Below are 18,785 nucleotides of genomic sequence, written 5' to 3'. Positions count from 1 at the left end.
AGTTTTTGCTTTCATTGTTAACTTTCTCTTTGATCGTGAATCTGCCATTTCCCTCATCTTTGCAGAGGGGTTAATTACATAGTTTCTCAACCATATCTTTTGAGGAATTAAAATAATCAAAATGAAAATGATTTGATAAAACCATAAGACTCCACACTAGTAGGTATTACTCACAAATGATAAAGTCTCCCCCCTGAGATTCTTGTTTTAGTCATTCGTCAGCAATTTATTGAATGTTGTTTCATGCAAGGTACTACACTAGGCACATGAAGTTACAATAACTTTTCATATAACCTGGTGTTTGTTTAATTGGTTTTGAACTTTACTAACAAGGTGGCATTTTTGTTTGTATCTTCCTTTCACCTCCATAAATGCATGTCATATTTTTTAATGTTTTTTAAAACTGTAGTTTAGTTTTCTAATATTTTTTAATATTGTTTGAATAATGTTTTTGACTGTTGTTTGAGTATGCAGTAAGGTCATTAGATAAATGACCTTATATACTTTTATATACTTATATGTAAGTATATACTCTTATATACTCTTTGCTATATAAGATTTTTTCTATTCCACTGTTCTAGTTTGTAAGTTTTCTTTCACAAATGTACTGAAATGTAAATAGCTTTTTGTTCATCCCGAGCTTTCTGAAGAGAGAGTGTCTGTGGGGATCTTTGGCATGAGTGAAGAATCTGTCTTCACATCTGTGGAGTTTTTCCCAAGCAGACTTGGAGCTAAGGGAATCTCCACAGGAAACCCCATTCGTCAGAATGGTTGTTACGAGCATGTCCTGTGAGTCAAGTGGTTAGGATGGTGAGGGGTGTGGCTGAGTGCTGAGCCCATTCTGGCCCCTGGAACTGGTGGAATCTTGCAGCATACCTGACCTCGTGAACCTTAGCTCTCCTGACTGTCCAGTAGCGGATGAAACGCTATGTCTGGTAGGTCAAAAACCTTCGGACTGAGCTTGGCATACAGGAAACGCTCTGTGAGTGGTGCCTCCTGCGCCACTCTCGCCAAGGGCCCTCTTCCCTTCATGCTGCCCTGGGTCCAGCCCTGGCAGGAGGTCCGCCTGGGCCTAGTCATTTGTTTATAGTAGGTGTTGGTTAGATTGCCTCAAAAATAGGACCCAGAGGAGCACTGTTGCCTTAACGTGACTCAGATCATTTCTCCAAAAGAAGTTAGGGAATTTTAAATAGACTCCTCTCCATTAGAATCTGCAAGGACAGAATCACATTTCCGGCGGAATTCTAGTTCTTCATGAAACGATGCCCAGTTTGACGTGAACAGGCAGATGTTCTCCTTCCCATTTTCCCTCGGCCGCGATAGAGCGCCGTCTCTCGCTTGATTGGCAGCTGGCATGTGAGTGCTCCGTCCTCATGAGGCGAAGGCTGTTCTCTGTATATAGAGACATGGGCTAAGTGCCTGTAGCCCCAAGTCGTGGGGGCTGAGGGTCAGAATGAGGACTAGGAAGCGGGCTTGGTGACAGGCAGACGTAGGAGAGATTGGGGGGAGGTAGTTCTGAGCTTGCTATGCCGTTTCTTCCAAGGTAACATAGAAATGAACTATTCCCCCTTTTCAGGAATATTACTCTTATCTTTTGTTAGTGTGGATGAAACATTATTATTTTTTAATAAGTGAGTATGATAGTTTAATATGAAACCTGTTGGTTCCATTCATAGTTGAAAGGTTGAAAAAGGCTCATGTTTGGAGATACTGACAGTGTAACCGGTGTCTTACCACTGAACACAGTAGTGCCGATGAAAATCTGCTTCGTGTGTGGTAGTGTGCTTACTTCCCCAGAAGTGTGCCTCATGGGTGATCATGCTTTCTCTGTGCTCTGCTTGCAGTGTGCGTAGATGGGAGTGTGTGCATCAGGCACCTGTGTGCTGTGATGCTCCTGAGCGTGCTGTGAACCCTAACTATGTGAGAAAGTTGTTCTGTTAGTGCAGCGTCATACTCAGCTACTCCTCACACTTAGCTTGTGAATAGACTCCTGGCACGATAATTACACAATCGTTTAGTACAGTAGAAACATCATTCTGGTTAAGTACTAATTAGCTACTAACATGAAACAAAACAGAACCTAGTTCACAGCGTGTTATAAAAATCTATTTAATACTGTACAAAATGAAATATATGGTTAAAGTTAGTATTTGCTTTAAATGTGAATCACTCTCTTTCTTATCAGAAAGAATCAGTGTTTTGGGTGCTTGCTGCCTGAGTTCATTTCTTGGATGTGTTGTATTCCATTATCGGAGCCTTTATGACCAGCTCTGCGTAGTGGGGCATCCAGAGATTCGCAGTGGAGATTCTGGACTCCATCCCTGGCTCTTCCTCAGGGCTTCCACAGAACTAGGAGGCTGGCCTAAGCCTTCACCTGCAGACACAGGCTACAGAGAGCGCTTCTCATACTGGCGCTAAGCCTCTGGATGTGTGGGGTTCAGTAGTAAGCCACTCGTTTCTGGGACACTGGCTTGCACATCTGGTGCTGGACATGAGTGGTCCTCGACCGCCTCCTGCCCTCGAGCGGCTGAGGGCGGCAGTGCCGTCTAGTGGGCAGCGCTGAGCCCTGGCATTTTTGGCTTTCCAGGTGTGAGTGTGTTTGGAGAGCGGTCGGGGGAGCCAGGCTCCAGTGGATGGTGGTGGGCGAGCGGGTGCACACGGGTCGGCAGGCGCCTTCAGGGGAGCCTGCCCAGCACGCCTCTCGGGGGCGGTGCGCCCCCTCTCCTTGCTTCGTGGACACAGTGGGGTTTGGTCTAGGACTTCGGGGCCTCGGGGCCTTTCGTAGATTCTTGCTTTGTTTTGTCTTGTTTTTGACTGCGTGCTTCCGATGCTCTTTTCTCAAATACACGTGGGATCTCAGTGAACATAAATGACGTTAGAGCTCGTCCCCGTGAGGTGCAAGGCTAACAGGGGCTAACGGGCTAACAGGGGCTAACAGGGGCTAAAGGCGCTCTTATGTTGTTGCCTGTGGTATGCTGCAGCAGTGTCTCAGTCCAAAGTGCTTCTCCTGATAGTGCGTCAGCGTCTTGCGGGCTTCATGCCGCACCCTCCCTTTCCTTTGCCCTTCGCATTCATTTTGGCCACTGTATTTATCTCATCTCCTAATGAACCATTTCCAGTGCAGCTGGAGTGTGCAGGACACGCGCTGCTCGACTCTGAGGCGCACTGAGCACACAGCGGCAGCTGGGACCCTGTCTGCTAGAGTCACGGGTGCGAGGGCGGCGTGGTGGGCTGCCTGGCTCTGTGCTCCTGAAGTCGCGGGAGTGTACAGGGATGCGCATGAAGGTATAGGAGGCGCCCTGAAAGGGCTCACTGATGAGCCAGTTGTGTTGTTAGTCAGGTTTCCTCTCTGAAATGCTGTTTCTTTTATTTGAAGATATGTTGTAAACGTATTATAAAGTAAAATCATAGGTCTTACAAAGAATGCATAGTTCCTGAAGTCTGTGACGTGATCTAGAACGTTTCTACTCACAGGCAAAGCCATGAGGCGGTGAGGACCTAATGCTATTGAAGAAACCAAGGCTGTTAAGGGCCTCAACTGACGGTTATTTAAATATCAAAGAATTGAGAGAGAACTTTAGGAAAAACAAGTAAAACCTTGAATATTCTTAACAAATATAGTTATGTTTAAAACCATCATGTAGAAATTAAATGTTACGTGATGGATGTGTGCTAATATAAAGTATTGTTGGAAAAAGTTTGCCAAAACCCCACTTCATTCTAAGAACTGCGCTTATTCGCAAATGTTGCCTAAACTTCTTTTAATAGTCTCTATTTCCCTTTTCTAGCTAAGTTCCAGTCAGTTTTTTACCACTGTTTATTATTAGGTTTTAGCCTCTTATTTTAAATGAATTTGCTTCAAATGATCTTTCTTCTGGGACCAACTTCCTGGGATAATAAGGACCCCTGCTTATAAAATACATGTGTGGCTGCGTGCACAGCCATATATCTCACTGTGTTAGTCACCTAAGATGAGTGTCAGAATTTTAATTGAAATTAACTGTGACTGAAATGCAAACGTTAAGGGATTCCCTTGTGGCTCAGCTGGTAAAGAGTCCACCTGCAATGCGGGAAACCCGGGTTTGATCCCCGGTTGGAGAAGGGAAAGGATACCCACTCCACTGTTCTGGCCTGGAGAACTCCATGGACTGCATGTATAGTCCATGGGTTCTCAAAGAGTTGGACACAGAATGCAAGCAGGCAGTGTGTGTATTTTCTTATTCAGATTAGGCAAGGATCAGGGTATTGCATAGGGCTGCTTGTTTTAGGTTAATAAAATGCACAAATGTCATTTTATAGGGCTTGGAAATAACGATGATAGTTCTGTTGCTGTCTTCCATGTGTATAACATTTATTCTTAGAAGTGAGTCCTTGTTTCATTACCCTTTGTGTGATGTGGTATTTGTTACGATGAAAATTGCCTGTTCTCTGAAAGTTTTACTGGACTGTTTCTGAAAATTCTTCTCCTTTTGTTGGCTTTGTGCTTATCTGTGAGTTGAAATCTTACGAATAATGTGGAAAAAGGACAAATATTTTGAGACCCCACTAGTAAAGCAACTGTTTTTACAGGTACCTCGTGGTCTATAACCCCTTGGAACAAGCTCGAAGCTCTGTGGTCTCCATCTGTGTGAGCTCACCCGCAGCGCAGGTGTCCTCTGCTTCAGGAGAGCCTGTGGAAATCCAGATGAGTGCAGTGTGGGACACGGCAAATACTGCCTCCCAGACAGTCTACGAGGTATGCACGCGCCGCGGGGCGGAAGGAGGCACGGCCAGTGTGTAGTTGGTAATGCTGCTGTTGTTAAGTTACAGTCATGCCTGACGCTTTTGGGACCCCATGGACGGTGCCCGCCATTCTCCTCTGTCCATGGGCCTGTCCAGGCAAGAACACTGGAGTGGGTTGTCATTTCCTTCTCCCGGGGATCTTCCCGACCCGGGAATCGAACCCGGGTCTCCTGCTCTGGCAAGTGGACACTTTACCGCTGAGCCACCAGGGAATCCCCGCTGGCCAGTGAATGGCGCTCAAGGAAAATGGACCCTTCGTTTTCCAGATGGCAGCATCTTTGTTAGTATGTGGGTTGATGTGATTTTTAGTGCAGTATGAGTGTGCATATTGTTCGCTTTTTGTAAGTGCGTATATTCTAACTCTGCTGATGTCCTGAAGTCATCATTCCTTGTAAAATTTTGAACTTTTTTGCCTAACTCAATTTAATGAGTTGTAAGTATTGAAATGAAGATAAATACCTCCTTCTAAATAACTGGATACTTTCAACTTTTCATTGCAAAGATGACAGTAATATCCCAAGAAAGAAAGACTTTTTAAATAAATAAGATGCTTCTTTTCTGAGATATAATGGTGAAAAAAATGTCTGGGTTCAAGTCCTAGGTGTTTTGGGAAAATGTCTTGAAGTACGCAGTGTTAAATTGTGCCCCCCATCACTGGAAATGTTGGACTGCTAGAATTCAGAGTACGACTTAAACTGTATTTCTGAAGACAGACAGGGAATCTAAAAGAGAATTAAAAGCCATTGCTGGTTGCTCTTATGAATTTATTATCCTCAAGGAAGAAAGGAAACTGTGATACAGGTTTGGATCAGATTTTACAGGAAGCCCCTCACCTCGAGATGGAGCGGAAGCTCCTGAGAGGTTGGCTCGTGTCCCTTGGTGGTGCCTCCTCCGTGCCTGTTCAGCATCTGCTGGACCCCCAGGCATTGACGTCTGGTATTGACGGAGCAAATATGCTTGATGTTTACATTGTTACATTTGTTAGTTTTTTACTTTTAATGTACTGAATTACCACAGTATTATAAAATGATTCCTGAAATCACTGTCACAGTAAACCCTTACCGTCAAGGGGAATTTCCCCATCTGAGCCTCCGTTAAGAGCACTGTAGGAGAATTGAGGGTGGTCACGTGATTTCACATATTGAATAAAAGCCTTAATGTCTTTGATAGTCCTACCCCCTTGAATTTACTAGGTTCCCTAGATAAGCAGAAATGCGAATACTCCACCCATGTTATAAAAACATTGACTAGTATTATATTCTTTCTTAAATACAGTAGTTTCTTGCTTTTACTAGAAATATAAATAGTTTCCTTTCAGTCGATTGCGTTTCTCTTTAATAACTTCTCTCCTTTATCTTTAAAGATATCTTTTCTAGCAGAGATGCCACCATTGGGACTGAAAGTGTATAAGATTTTGGAGACATCAAGTTCAAGTCCACATTTAGCCAAATATGACCTTTATAATGGTAATATAGCAAATGAAGGAATTTTCAACATGAATAGTATGAAAAGTGCTCAAGAAGCTATAACTCTGGAGAACCCCTTTATTAGGCTGCGCTTTGGTCAGTCTGGGCTTTTGGAGGTATGTTCCAAGCAGCTGTGAAATTTACAGAAGGCATGTCACTTTATTATAACGTACACAGATTACCCACGTAGAGTGGGGAGGGGGACCCCAATATTCTGGAGGAGAGCATGGGGAGGTAAGCGTGCCTTCTCCTCGTGGTCCGCGGCGCCCACTACTGCTCACGAGTGTGGTCTGTGACGGTGCCGCCCCATGGACTGGTTACTAGTCCACAAGACAAGTATGCAGTTGGCGGCTATTTAGAATGTTTATGGAAACTTTGAAAGTAATTAGAGTAGATTTATGCCAATTAAATCTAATAATAAAAAATGAGTTTATATTTGGCATATCGCTTTAATTTTTTTAAATTAATTCACTTTCATTGTACTTCACCAAAATGCTGCTCCATGCATAGTGGAAATAAAAATAAATTCACTCCTTTATACAGAAAGTTTGAGAAGTCCTGGTGTAATGTCTTAATTTGTATATCTCTTTCTTTGGTGAAATGTGTTCTTTTTGTGGAGGTTTTAAGTATAAAATTTGGAGTGCTCATCCAAGAATTGTGAATATTACAGGCTGGATGCTAATCACTTATAAATCTATCACAGGGTAATTTTTGAAAATAGACATACGCATGTAGCTAGATACAGTAAGTTTGTGTCTTAATACTGACTCACACTAAAACAAATTTATTTTTTATCCTTAGGAAATGATAAATAAAGGAGATGGTAAAAGTCTTGAAGTGAAAGTACAGTTTTCATGGTATGGAACCACAAGTAAAAAGGATAAAAGTGGTGCCTACCTCTTCTTACCTGACGGGGAAGCCAAGGTAAGAGCTGATGCCCGGAGCAGTGGGTAAGCGCTTACCAGAAGAATAGTGAGGAGCATACTAAATGCATCTCAATGCTGTGGTCGTCTATTAGGGATAGCTGGATTAGCTCCACTCTTATGTATCATTATCGACACTTAGCAATTTCTAGTTGAGTGTTAGGTGAACAATAATTTCTCAGTGTTGGAATTCAGTAAGGACGCTAGAGTGGACAAGGGCTCTGTTTGGAAAGAAGCTAGATTTGAGTTAGGGTGAGTGCTGCCGAGCTGTTCCGTACCTGTGTGGCATGGCATAGATACAGACACAGAATGCCTAGCCGTGTGGGGAAGATAGACTGACCACCGAGCTGTTTTTCTCCTTAACATTTAGCACTTCAAAAAACAAACAAACAGGTGTTCCCCTACCCTGGCTGCACACTTAACGCAGGGAACTGGAGGAAACAGCATTTGCCGGCTATTCTGCAAAAGCCCCTGAGAACCTTCGCCAGTGTTGTTGCGTTTTTACCACGCTTTATTCTGTGCGCATCGTTTCCCCCATTTTAAAGTTTCACCTTCCTATGTGAATATATTTTGTTTTTCATTGTGACAGTGCTCACAGTCTGATATGCTCTTGGAAAACACATTTTAATGCACACTTTTGTGACGTAAAACTTTAAGATGAACGAGGTCTGAGTGTCTGATGCGTTATATGGTAACTGTAGTTGATAGCACTGTGTTGGATCATTGATACTTGCTGAAAGAGTAGAACTTAAGTTTCTCACATTAAAAAAGTGTGTGTGAGTATTGTATATGTGGAAGTACAGAATTTCCTGTTGCTGCATATGTACATTTTGCATTTTCTCCCAATACTTTATTACTGTAATATTGTGATGAGCTTTCTTTGTACAGTGCTAATTATTTCCTGAGAATAATTTTCTAGAAGAGTCATTTTGTGTGTCTGGAGCCTTTTAAGGCTTTTGACGTATAGATACTACTTATCTTCCTTATCTCTCTAGAAAGATACATATTCATTCGCAGCAGTGTGTTTTTGAAAGTAGCTGTCTGGCATACTACTCTAAACTCTGAGAATTAGCCATATCAAATACTTAACCTGTAATAGTAAATGAAAAATATTTCACTGTTACGATTTTTGTGATTATTCGTAAGGTTGAACTTTATAGTGCTTTTATTTACCTTTCATATTTCTTTTGTGAGTGTCCTATTTAAGTTCTTGGCCATTTTTCTATTGATATGACTTGGGGATCGATAAAGATTTTTCATATATTATAAAGTTAACCCTTTTTCCTACTTATTGAAAAATGTCCCCTCAGTGCGTCACTGAGTTTGTTGTCTTCTTTTTCTGTTACAGCAGTTTTTAGTTTTTATGTGGCCAGTTTTGTATTTGTTTCTTCAGAGTTTCTTCCTTTGCTTTTACACTTATGCCAACTTTCTCCACTTTAAGAGAAATTAAATAGTCTCTGTGTTTTGTTGCCTGGGGGCCTGTCTCCTGAAAAAGTTACTTTTGCTCTAGAAAAGCCTGCTAACCAAAATCAAATATAGATGTTAAGGGATTGTTTAGGTCATGCTCAGAATTCTAGTTATTTGTTGTTTCTGTTTTTTAAATCATTGAGGTATTAAAGGTAAGCTATAGATCATAGTAGACATTTCAGGATGAGCAGTTGATCCTAATTGTAATCTACATCAGTGTTTTCTCACTTACCAGCTTTTGTCATTACACAGGCATTTTGTTTTGACTGACTTAAAAAAAAATAGCTGTGCTATAGAATATGATACACAGACAATTGCAATTATTTTATTTTTAAAAATTATTTCATGTTTAAATAACTCTACTATCAGTCAGTAGGAAAAAGAGAATCATCACATGCTCACAAAGAAGAAATAGAAGAACGCCAGGGAGAGAGACGGCTGGGTGTGCCAGAGAAGGTGGGCCAGGCATCACCCTCCTGGTTTTCATCCTGCTCCATGACTGTCTAGCTATGTGGCAGTTAGGTGCAAGAGCTTTGTTAGCTGTAGAGCATTATATCAAATTCAGAATGCTTTTCTCTAACCAAAGAGGCAAATGTGGAAGAAAATTACACAGTACTGACAATCTCGTGCTGCACTGCAGACTAGCTCTGTATGCTGTTGTTGAGCCTTCTAAGATGTGCAATACTTAAAATGAAATTCTTCATAAGTGCTTTAGATTTCATTTCTTTACCATACAAGTTATCTGTTTTATTCCCATAGTTTCCTGATTCTAGATTCTAAATAATGAAAACTGAACCAGCGGTTGCCATAGCTTTCCAGGTCTGTAAGCTGGCTCCATATCTGCTCGGCTCTCCCAAGTAGCAGGGCACCGTGCTCGATAGAGCAGTGAGCCTGGCTGGGACGGGCTGTGTTCTGAAGCCTGCTTCCAGGTTGTTTGAGATGAGTCGCTGTGGTCATTCCAGCCACATGCTCCAAACCCTGAACATTAGGGGGCCGTGGTTATAATGTTTGCCTGGGAAACGTCACTGCTGTAAAAGCATTGCTCTTTCTCATAGATAACATAGGAACCATGTAGAAAAATTTTAATTAGAAATTTTTATGGCAGGGAGAAATGTTTGTAGATCTTCTAAACCAATCAAGTTGTAACATTTTTGTTTTCTGTTTTCAGCAGTTTTTGTGTAATGTAAAACCGTATATTCAATTCTTATAGCATGTGCTTCGTCTGATACCTTATAAGGTTTGATTTTCTCTTACTGTTACAAACATCACATGATATATATTTGCCAATTTGGAAGCTATAATAAACATTCCTTGGAAAAATTGAAAGCCAAAACATTTTTCTTAAAAATGTGATTTCCTCCTCAGCCTTACGTTTACACAACACCACCCTTTGTCAGAGTGCAACGTGGAAGGTTTTATTCGGACGTGACTTGCTTTTTTGAACATGTTACCCACAGAGTTCGGCTGTACAACATACACGGTAAGAAAACAGAGAAATGCAGTTGTGAAGCAGATGGGTACTGGCTCTTGAATTCTTGCTTTTCCTGTGTCAGTTTTAATCATTTAGCAGTTGGTTTTTGAAGATGACATAATCATCTGTCTGAACTTGACATCATACTCATCATATGACTTTAAATGGTGGTATTTACCCTTCGATAATCAAAAACGGGAACACTTAGCTCCCGCATAGACATGTTTTTTCTTCTGTACATCTTCTCTTTCTTGGGCTCCCCTGGTGGCGCAGAGGGTAAAGCGTCTGCCCCCAGTGCGGGAGACTCAGGTTCGATCCCTGGGTCAGGAAGGTCCCCTGGAGAAGGAAATGGCAGCCCACTCCAGTACTCTTGCCTGGAGAATCCCATGGACAGAGGAGCCTGGCAGGGTACAGTCCACAGGGTCACAAAGAGTCAGACACGACTGAGCGACTTCACTTTAACTTTCTCTTTCTCATTGCAGTGTTTGTCATAAGTCGTGAGCTCTTTTCTCAGATCTAAAAACAGTATAGTATTTTTTTATTTTAGGAAGTAGAAATTATATCAAATGTGGCTTTCAATGAATGGATCACTGACTACCTTTTTCTCTCTCACATACACACAACCTGCCTCAAATATAGAATTTATTGCCATAGTGAACATTATTAGAATTTAGCTTTAGAAGAGACATATTCTGTGCTCATTCTGTTTGCTCACAACTCATTAGCTTGTAGCATATAAAGTCAGGCAGTTTATCGCTTTTAGCACAGTACTGAAGGAGCTTCTTTGTTCATCAAGCGGTAAGAATAGGCCTTTGATCTGTTCGGAAACTGAACTGTAACCAGTAGCACTGGTTTTTCCATACGATTTAAATGGACCTATGGTTCCCAGTCTCAGAATTGTATAGTTGGGTTGGTTAATTTTTAATTCACTGTTTTTAGCATGGAGTACCTTTCCAACCACACTTTTAATCCTAGTAACCAGACCATTTACTATTGTATCGAATCTCTTAGTAAAGAACCTCATAAAAATGCCACTTCGGATGTTTTGTTGCTATAAGCTAAGATGAAAAAATCAGAAGAAAATATTCTTTTCCTGAATCTGTAGACAGGTAGACAAAAAGCGTTTCAAAGCAAGTAATGAAATACATGGGCAGGCACTGAGTACTTTGTGGGTGCTGTGGGGAAGCAGAGGCTGCTCTGGGCTTCTGTAGTGGCCCGGGAGTAAAGAACCTGCCTGTCAATGCAGGAGATGCAGGGCCCATCCCAGAGCTGGGAAGACCCTCTGCAGAGAATGGCAGCCCCATCCAGCATTCTTGCCTGGGAGATCCCATGGACAGAGGCGCCTGGCAGCGTACAGTCCCCAGGGTTGCGAAAGAGTCAGACACGAATTCACAGCTAAACAATAACGAAAGCCTACTGTGTCCAGGGAATTTCTTATTTAGCTAAGTGCAGTTTTCAGATTTCAGTGTCTAAATTTGACTTTGTTTTTAACTTTTTTTTAACTTCAAATCTCATCGATGCAAAAATCTAACAGCAGCTCAAGTTTATCCCACGCACTGAGACATCTAGAGGCAGTCTAAGGTCTGGGTATTTATTTTTTAATTATTTTTTTTGTTTTGGTAATACTCCAAGTACCCAGTTAGAATTTCAGGTATGAACAGACTTCATGATGTGACGTCTTATGTGATATGTTTTCAGGGTAACCCATGGTTCATATGTTGAGTTGAAAAGTAAAAGTTCTAGATGGCAGGGGAAACCGTACTAGACGCTAACTTGGTATCTTTTGCAATTATCTGCAAACATTTTGAAAACTACAAGAAAGTCTGTAGTTTTGAAAGAATCTTTCAAAGCTTTTAAGTCAGAAACACTTTTTGGCCTTTGTTTCGTACCCTTTGTACCCATAGGCCATTGTTTAGCATTTGTGAGAGCCCTAAAATTCCATCTTCAGCTATGGCCAAAGGTTTCATCTTACAGATATAAAGTAGCATGATCACACAGAAGGTGTGCCTGTCTACTTTTAAATTTGTTTACAACGATTGTTTTTTGATGGGGAGGTTCTGTCTTGAATTCAGCACGGTGCAACCTTGGTCCAGACCTGCGTGGTCAAGCTTGGTTTACTGTTGCTTGTCATCAGTTATTTTGAGAAATAGGCAGTGTCTCAGAGTGGGCTTCCGTGCTGGCTCAGTAGTATATACAGGAGTGCAGGTTTGATCCCTGGGCTGGGAAGATCCCCTGGGGAAGGAAATGGCAGCCCACTGTGGTACTCTTGCCTGGGAAATCCCACGGCCAGAGGAGCCTGGCGTGCTGCAGTCCACGGGGTCGCAGAGTCGGAGAGACTGGGCAACTAAATGACAACCTGTCTCGGAGTAAATCCCGAAGCAGCGTGTCAGATTCCCACAGGCGTGTCTGCGTAACTGCTGCTGCTTTTGTTTAATTGCATTTGTTCATCAGTGCCGCTTCTGAGTTTTCTTCGTTGTCCACAGGATCTGGGTCTCATATCAAAGGGTGGTTTCTGTGAACTCAGGGGCCCTCGTCCACCTCTGTGGCTGTAGCTTAGCTTGCTGTCTTGCTTCAGCTGCCAGCTTGGAAGTTGTTATGCTCCGCCTTGGCCTGTTTGCTTAGCCCAACAGATAGGCACTTCTCAGAACTAAGTAGCTTGTCTTTCCTCCTCTCCTCCCCTCCTGTCCCCCACTGAGCGGTCAGAAAGGGGCCTTAGGCAGGAGCAGGGCAAGAGATATCACTAGCTCCCCACCTGCCTCCCCTGCTCTCCAAGGTGGCAAGGCTGGCTCTGATTAGTCAGTTAAGAAAAATAGAGGTGGTTTTGAACTGGGCACTTAGAGTATTAGCATAACAAAAATAATAATTTAAAAAAAGAGTTCAGATTGCCCCTAGATGTCTCAGTGGGTGGGATAAATTGAGCTGATACTAGACTTTTGCAGCCTGAAAGCAGGAAGCTTCAGAAGTTGGTGTGAAATGACAGATAGTTAGATAAAATGTGATTTTAAAGTGATTCTCCAGATGAGCTTTACTGAACCTGCTTGGACTGAGCCTGAAGCCAGCGTATGTAACTGCTCACAGTGACAGACCCGTCTCCCCTTTACTCCTCCAAGCCTGGAGCGTGTTTCGAGACTGTGCAAGAAGTGGAGACGCTGGGCCACTTGAAGCGCTTTCTTCCACACTGTGCACCCTCCATGCGTGTAGCTGAGACCCGCTCAACGTGTCTCTGTCCTGGGAAAAAAAAAAAAGCCCAGCTGTGGAGATGGAGCCTTTTCCCGGTGGCCTCTGTCACCTGGTTGCGTCTATCCTGTCTCACACGCTGCTGCATGAGGGCACAGCTTGTCTGGATCCTGTCTCCCTGGGTTCTAATTGAATCACTCAGCCAGGCCTGGGACGGAGATGCGAAACCTTCGGGGTGCTTGCCTCTCTAGGTGTTGCCGATACCTGAAGAGCGGTCTGTGGCGCTCGGGTGTCTGTACTGGGAAACGCTTCTAAACTTCGGCCTCGTGTAGGGCTCTTGTAAGCTAAGCTGAGTAAGCGATCAGAACGCATAGGCAGACGGACCTGATGTTTGATGCTGCAAATATTTCAGCCAACTTCCATGCTTTTGTAAATTGACTCTGGCTTAAAATTTCTTAAGATAACAGAAATATCTGTTCTTGAATGTAACTTATGGATCTATTTTCTGACATAGACAAATTTTCCCCTTTTAAATTGAGAATACAGTTATTTAAATGAGTATTAATGACTAGAGCCTGTTGTTAGTACTAAGTTCAGGATCCAAGGACAAACGGGGACTGAAGGGAAGGAAACTATTGATATTTTATGATTACATATTGTAACTATTAGTTTACTAAACCATTTAATCAAACAAAAGATTGTCTTATCTCTCAGCAACAAGAGTATAGAAACAGAAAATGAGTTAATATTGTGGATTGTCTTACTGAATTTCTGTTACATTAAACCTTTCAAATTCTGTTTACTTGAAACATTCTTTTAAAAACCTAAGGTAATGCAAATGTGGAAAAAATATATTTAAATTCCTCAGAATCTTTTTTAGTTACTCTTTGATTCTTCTCTCCACAAAGTAACTTTTGCCCAAATTAAGCTTTATCAGAAAAAGTCAAGGACAAAAGTCAAGCAACACTTCCCAAATTATATAAACTGTGTGTTCACTATTGATTTTGAAACAAACTGATGTGGGAGGCCTGGGTTCAGCCTGGCTTCTGGTTTGTTCTTGATTCAGCATTTAACTTCAGCTTCTTTATTTGTGTTCTTTCCAGACTCTGAAAATAATAAGCAGCACAGTTTACAGTCTCTCCTCCTCATCATTTAAGCTATTAAAGACGCGGTGGCCTTATTTTCATTATCGTTCAGACATTATGTTCAAAAAGGTTCCTAGAAATATTGAACTAAAGGAAATCTTGTGCTCATGAGCTTTAAAACCTCCAAAAGATCAGAGAAATTTCAGAGATGTCTAATGAAACGTCATGCTTTGCCTCATAAAAGGTTAAATAAGACACCCTTTTCATGGTGACCATAATTTAATGAAATGCCCTTTTAGAGCATTTCATGATTTCTAAAAGATTCTTTTGTTTGTAGAAGATAACATTTTTCTGGAGGAACAGGTGAAAGAGGTAGGGATTAATTTTTTATTGTAGTGTAATCCTCTTTCATTAAACGGAAGCTTTAAGTGTTACCGAACATGCTACGTTAGCTTCGATCATGAAGCTTGGAGTAGAAGATAGACTACGATACAAGCCAAAAGCCCTAACCCCCCCTGTGTGAGGTAGCTCGATGCTTTCCCGGCACCAGAGAACGCCCGTCCCGCAGCGATGATCAGCAAGCGGCGTTCGCTAGCTCGGTCTCGCTTGTCTTCAGAGCTGTGACCGCAGGCTCGGGTGCCTCGCTGTCTGACATCAGCTGCTGCTGTGAAGACTTGGATTGGTTGGTTGCCAGTGTGCCGTGCACGTCGCCACCGGCACGCCGTTCGGGTCTCTGATCTGCCGTGATATACACCCGCAAGGCCCTTTCCCTCCTTCAGAGCTGTGTTCTCCTAGGCAGCCATTTGTGAGTGAGTGAGTATGACAGTGTGAACCGTGTTTAAGCCCTTAGGCGAAGTATCTTAAATGCAGTACTTTCACCTGTTTCCCACCAGTCGTGTTATGAAAGTGTAGCATGTAATGGATTTTGGCAGAGAGCACAGAGCAGCCTGGCGTGAAATGCGATGGACTGCCATCAGAAGTGGGGAGAAAAGGCTTTCCTTTGGCTGAAGTGACTGATGATTTTCTTCCGTGGGCATATTTGGTAATCAGAGAGAGCTCGCTCAGTTTTCCCTCTGTTTTGAATATATAATCTAAAGGGATTCATAACATGACCCTTAACTTCCGGAGAATCGAAATGAACTTTATCCAGTTAAACATGTGAAGAGAGTTCACACTGGGAATGAGAGATCTGAGCCTTTAGTTTTGCCTCTAAGCAAACTAGAATGACTTTGAGTTTGTTCTGTAAGTTCTTAAGAGAGAAAGACTAGGTGGTCAGTTAGGGATCACCGTCAAAGTGTCTTCACAAAACTTACTTTCACATGCAGCTTCTTTGGTGCTTGGCTTCTTGCTTCTAAATTCATTTTCTAAGAATGCTTGAATCTGGGGCCTCATCCCTGGAGTCCTTTCACTTACAAACAAGGTCTCAGAGCTTCTTTGAAATTGTTTTTATTTCCATAAAAAGATTCATGAGGATATTAAAATGGTTTGCAATCAATCTCTCATTTTTCCCAGGACTACATTCCATATTTAGCTTGATTGAAGAGTAAAAAGCATTAAGTAAGTTATGACTAGACAGGCTTGGGTAATTAAAATGGGTTTGGAATATCATAATATGCAATTGACTGCTGAGGATTTTTTTTTTCTGTTAATTGGAACTTTAAAAAAAAATGAAATAAGTGGCTATGTGTTGAATCTGATTATTCCCTAGAGGCATGAAAGGGAAAGTTGTTCTAAGGGACTGTGCACACGTTCTGGTTGCACAGGTTCAGAACTCAAAGGTCATCTTGGGGGCTGTTTGAGAGCAGCTGCCGCACCGAAGACATAGCTTCCTAGTAGGAAATCGCATCGTCCTCCACAAGTGTGTGCCGAGCTCAGCTGAGACGCAGGGGCCAGGGTGGGGCGTGCAGGGCATGCGTGATGGTCCAGAGCCCAGGCCGCAGAGACAGCCAGGCTGTCAGGCCAGCCCTCACACCAGCTTCGCTTGACCTTGTGACGGTTACGACCTGCACCGTCTCGGTTTCATTATCCTGCAAACAGTGACAGTAGTCTTCCTCAGAGTGTTGGAGGATGAACTGAGCTCATGTGCTTAAAGCTCGGCACATCCTGAGTGGTGTATCTCCTTAACGGGTGCAGGCCCAGTTACACAGTGAGTCCTTCGAGAGTTGGGGAAGTTGGGGAAGATTTGATTTTAAAAAGTGAGCTTTTGAGAGGCTTGGTCTTGGAGAAATGTCATTTGAATGGACAGAAAGGAGGAAAAGTAGATCACAAAGTGTAAAGTGGATTTGTTGAGATCAAATTCCCTTGTTCTTACAAGAATTTGAAGAATCTGTGTCCTTGACATTTTTGTGAGTTGACATCTAGTTTTTCTTTAAATTTTTGCAAAGGATGTTATATTTGGCACATTATAAATATTGCCATTTTAAAATAAGCATAACCAGTCCATAGCAGTTTGATACTAAATCATGCATTTTTGAAAAGCCTGAAAAAGCCCTTCTTAAAAGTTAATTTCATATCATTATTTTCTCCTTGAATTCATGTTTCCATTCAACTTCCCCCACCAAATTTTACCTCAATATAATACTTTATACTTAAGAGTCTTATTATTGGTCAACTTTTCATTATTCTTCTGACACATATATGTTTTAAGATTCTGTCATCCTAAAACTCAAAGTATTAAATTTCTTCTAGATTGAGTTATAAAATTGTTACTAATAGTATGTAATTGATCAGAACATAATTAATACATATATTACCATATTGATAATTTATTTTATAAACTTTAATAGAAATATTTTTCTTATTGAAATGAATTGTACCTTTTGTATGCTAAATGTTTATGCCTTCACTGGTGAATGTTACTGCTAGAGTGAGATAAGTTTCAGCATTTGTTTCATTCTTATTTTTGGTTCTTATAAATTTAAGGCAAAGAAATGTTGCAAACATAAATAAGTAGGTGGGAATAGAAGGGGTTTAGTTATGGGCATGTCATCTAATTCCTTGAATTCCTTCTGAGTTATGTTCCATAAATCACAGTGATCCATTGCCAAACATTAATCAATTATTTTTAATGATCTACTGTCTGACAACATTATTAGGTACCCTTCAATTTTGTTGAAAACCAACAATTGGAAACCGTGTGTTTTGCAAAAATCTTTGTTCCTACTCATTAAAGTTCAGTCAGACACCAGTACTTTAATTGTTCAGCTCCACAGGAGTTAGGGAGGGTACGAGGAATGCGGCTGCCTTTGTTTTGTGTGTGTTCTGGTTTTTTTTCTTTGGTGGGTGGGGAAAGTTAGAAGAAGGAATAGTCAAAGTGTGGTTAAAAAGGAAGAATCACGTGCCTGCATGGCAGGTTTGTTTCAGTGAAATCTGATTTTCCTCTCTAAAGGCAGCTTGGGAAAGAGCATGTTTGCGAGGACGGGAAGCAGGTGACTCCAGAATGACTGTCGGTGTGGAGGCAGCCAGACCATGAGATTCCTCCAGCATTCCTCCCTGCCTGCACTAGACCAGCCGAAACCTGTAATGCAGGTCATGAGCTGTTTATTCACCTTCTGGGAGGAAGCCAGGGTTAGTGAGACCGATTCTGTTTGGGATCTGAACGAATGTTAGTGATGTAGGTGTTATGTTCCTCCAAAATGAGACTTCCAAGAAAGCGTGCTGTTTTTTAAAATCAGTGTGTATTAGAGGGAAAAAAGGGAAAGGACAGCTTCCTGTTTCTGTTGTCTGTGCTTCAGTTATCAGGGCTTTTTCACCCACGGTGTGCTCGATTGGTATAACCTTTAACCAGAACTTGCAGTCTGTGTGGTCAGAGTTCACCCACAGTGTACTCGACTGGTATAACCTTTAACCAGAACTTGCAGAATGTTGTACCTTTCCTAGTATGCACTTACTTTTTTGCGTCATTTTGAGAGTACGTGACGTGAAAAGCATAAAACCTGTTGATGAGTGCCTAGTCATGGCAAGTTGATGAGTAAGTAGCGGTAGTTATTTACCTAGTGCTTTACGAATGAAACACAGTGATGTGTTATCACTTTCTTAAATTTGAGTCTTGGAGTGAAATTTACTAAACTTTGTATTCATGAAAGCAGATGTTAAAATTTTCACTTGTGGAGAAATAATGTGAACATTTACAGACCTGGAAATCACCAAGTACCTTATAGGATAAATTAGATCGTGTAATGGATGGTAAGCTGAGTTAGTCAACATGAAGAAAAAGGTCATCTGGTTGTGGGAATTACTACCATTTCTATTCTTGGTACATTCAGATAGGAGTACATTTTTTTTTAATATAGTAATGATAATATTTGCTTTAAAGAAACATCATCTCCATGCTGACCTACTAAATTTATCATCGTTGTGAGAACTGTCATTTAAATGTATGTGCCTACCTAAGCAGTATGTATTAATTATTAGT

General features: G+C 41.6%; 1 protein-coding gene across 1 annotated transcript in view; it reads left to right on the top strand.

Moving 5' to 3' along the window:
* Positions 1–18,785, top strand: part of MAN2A1 (mannosidase alpha class 2A member 1) — a 194,625-nt gene that overhangs the window by 137,947 nt on the left and 37,893 nt on the right. The window contains 4 exon segments of the mRNA NM_001289106.1: positions 4,570–4,735; positions 6,146–6,364; positions 7,050–7,172; positions 10,004–10,118. Of these exon segments, the coding sequence (NP_001276035.1) occupies positions 4,570–4,735; positions 6,146–6,364; positions 7,050–7,172; positions 10,004–10,118 (623 nt within the window).

The sequence above is a fragment of the Capra hircus genome, chromosome 7 (genome assembly GCF_001704415.2).
Source record: "Capra hircus breed San Clemente chromosome 7, ASM170441v1, whole genome shotgun sequence".
NCBI lineage: Eukaryota > Metazoa > Chordata > Mammalia > Artiodactyla > Bovidae > Capra > Capra hircus.
This window is presented reverse-complemented; position numbering and strand designations above follow the sequence as displayed.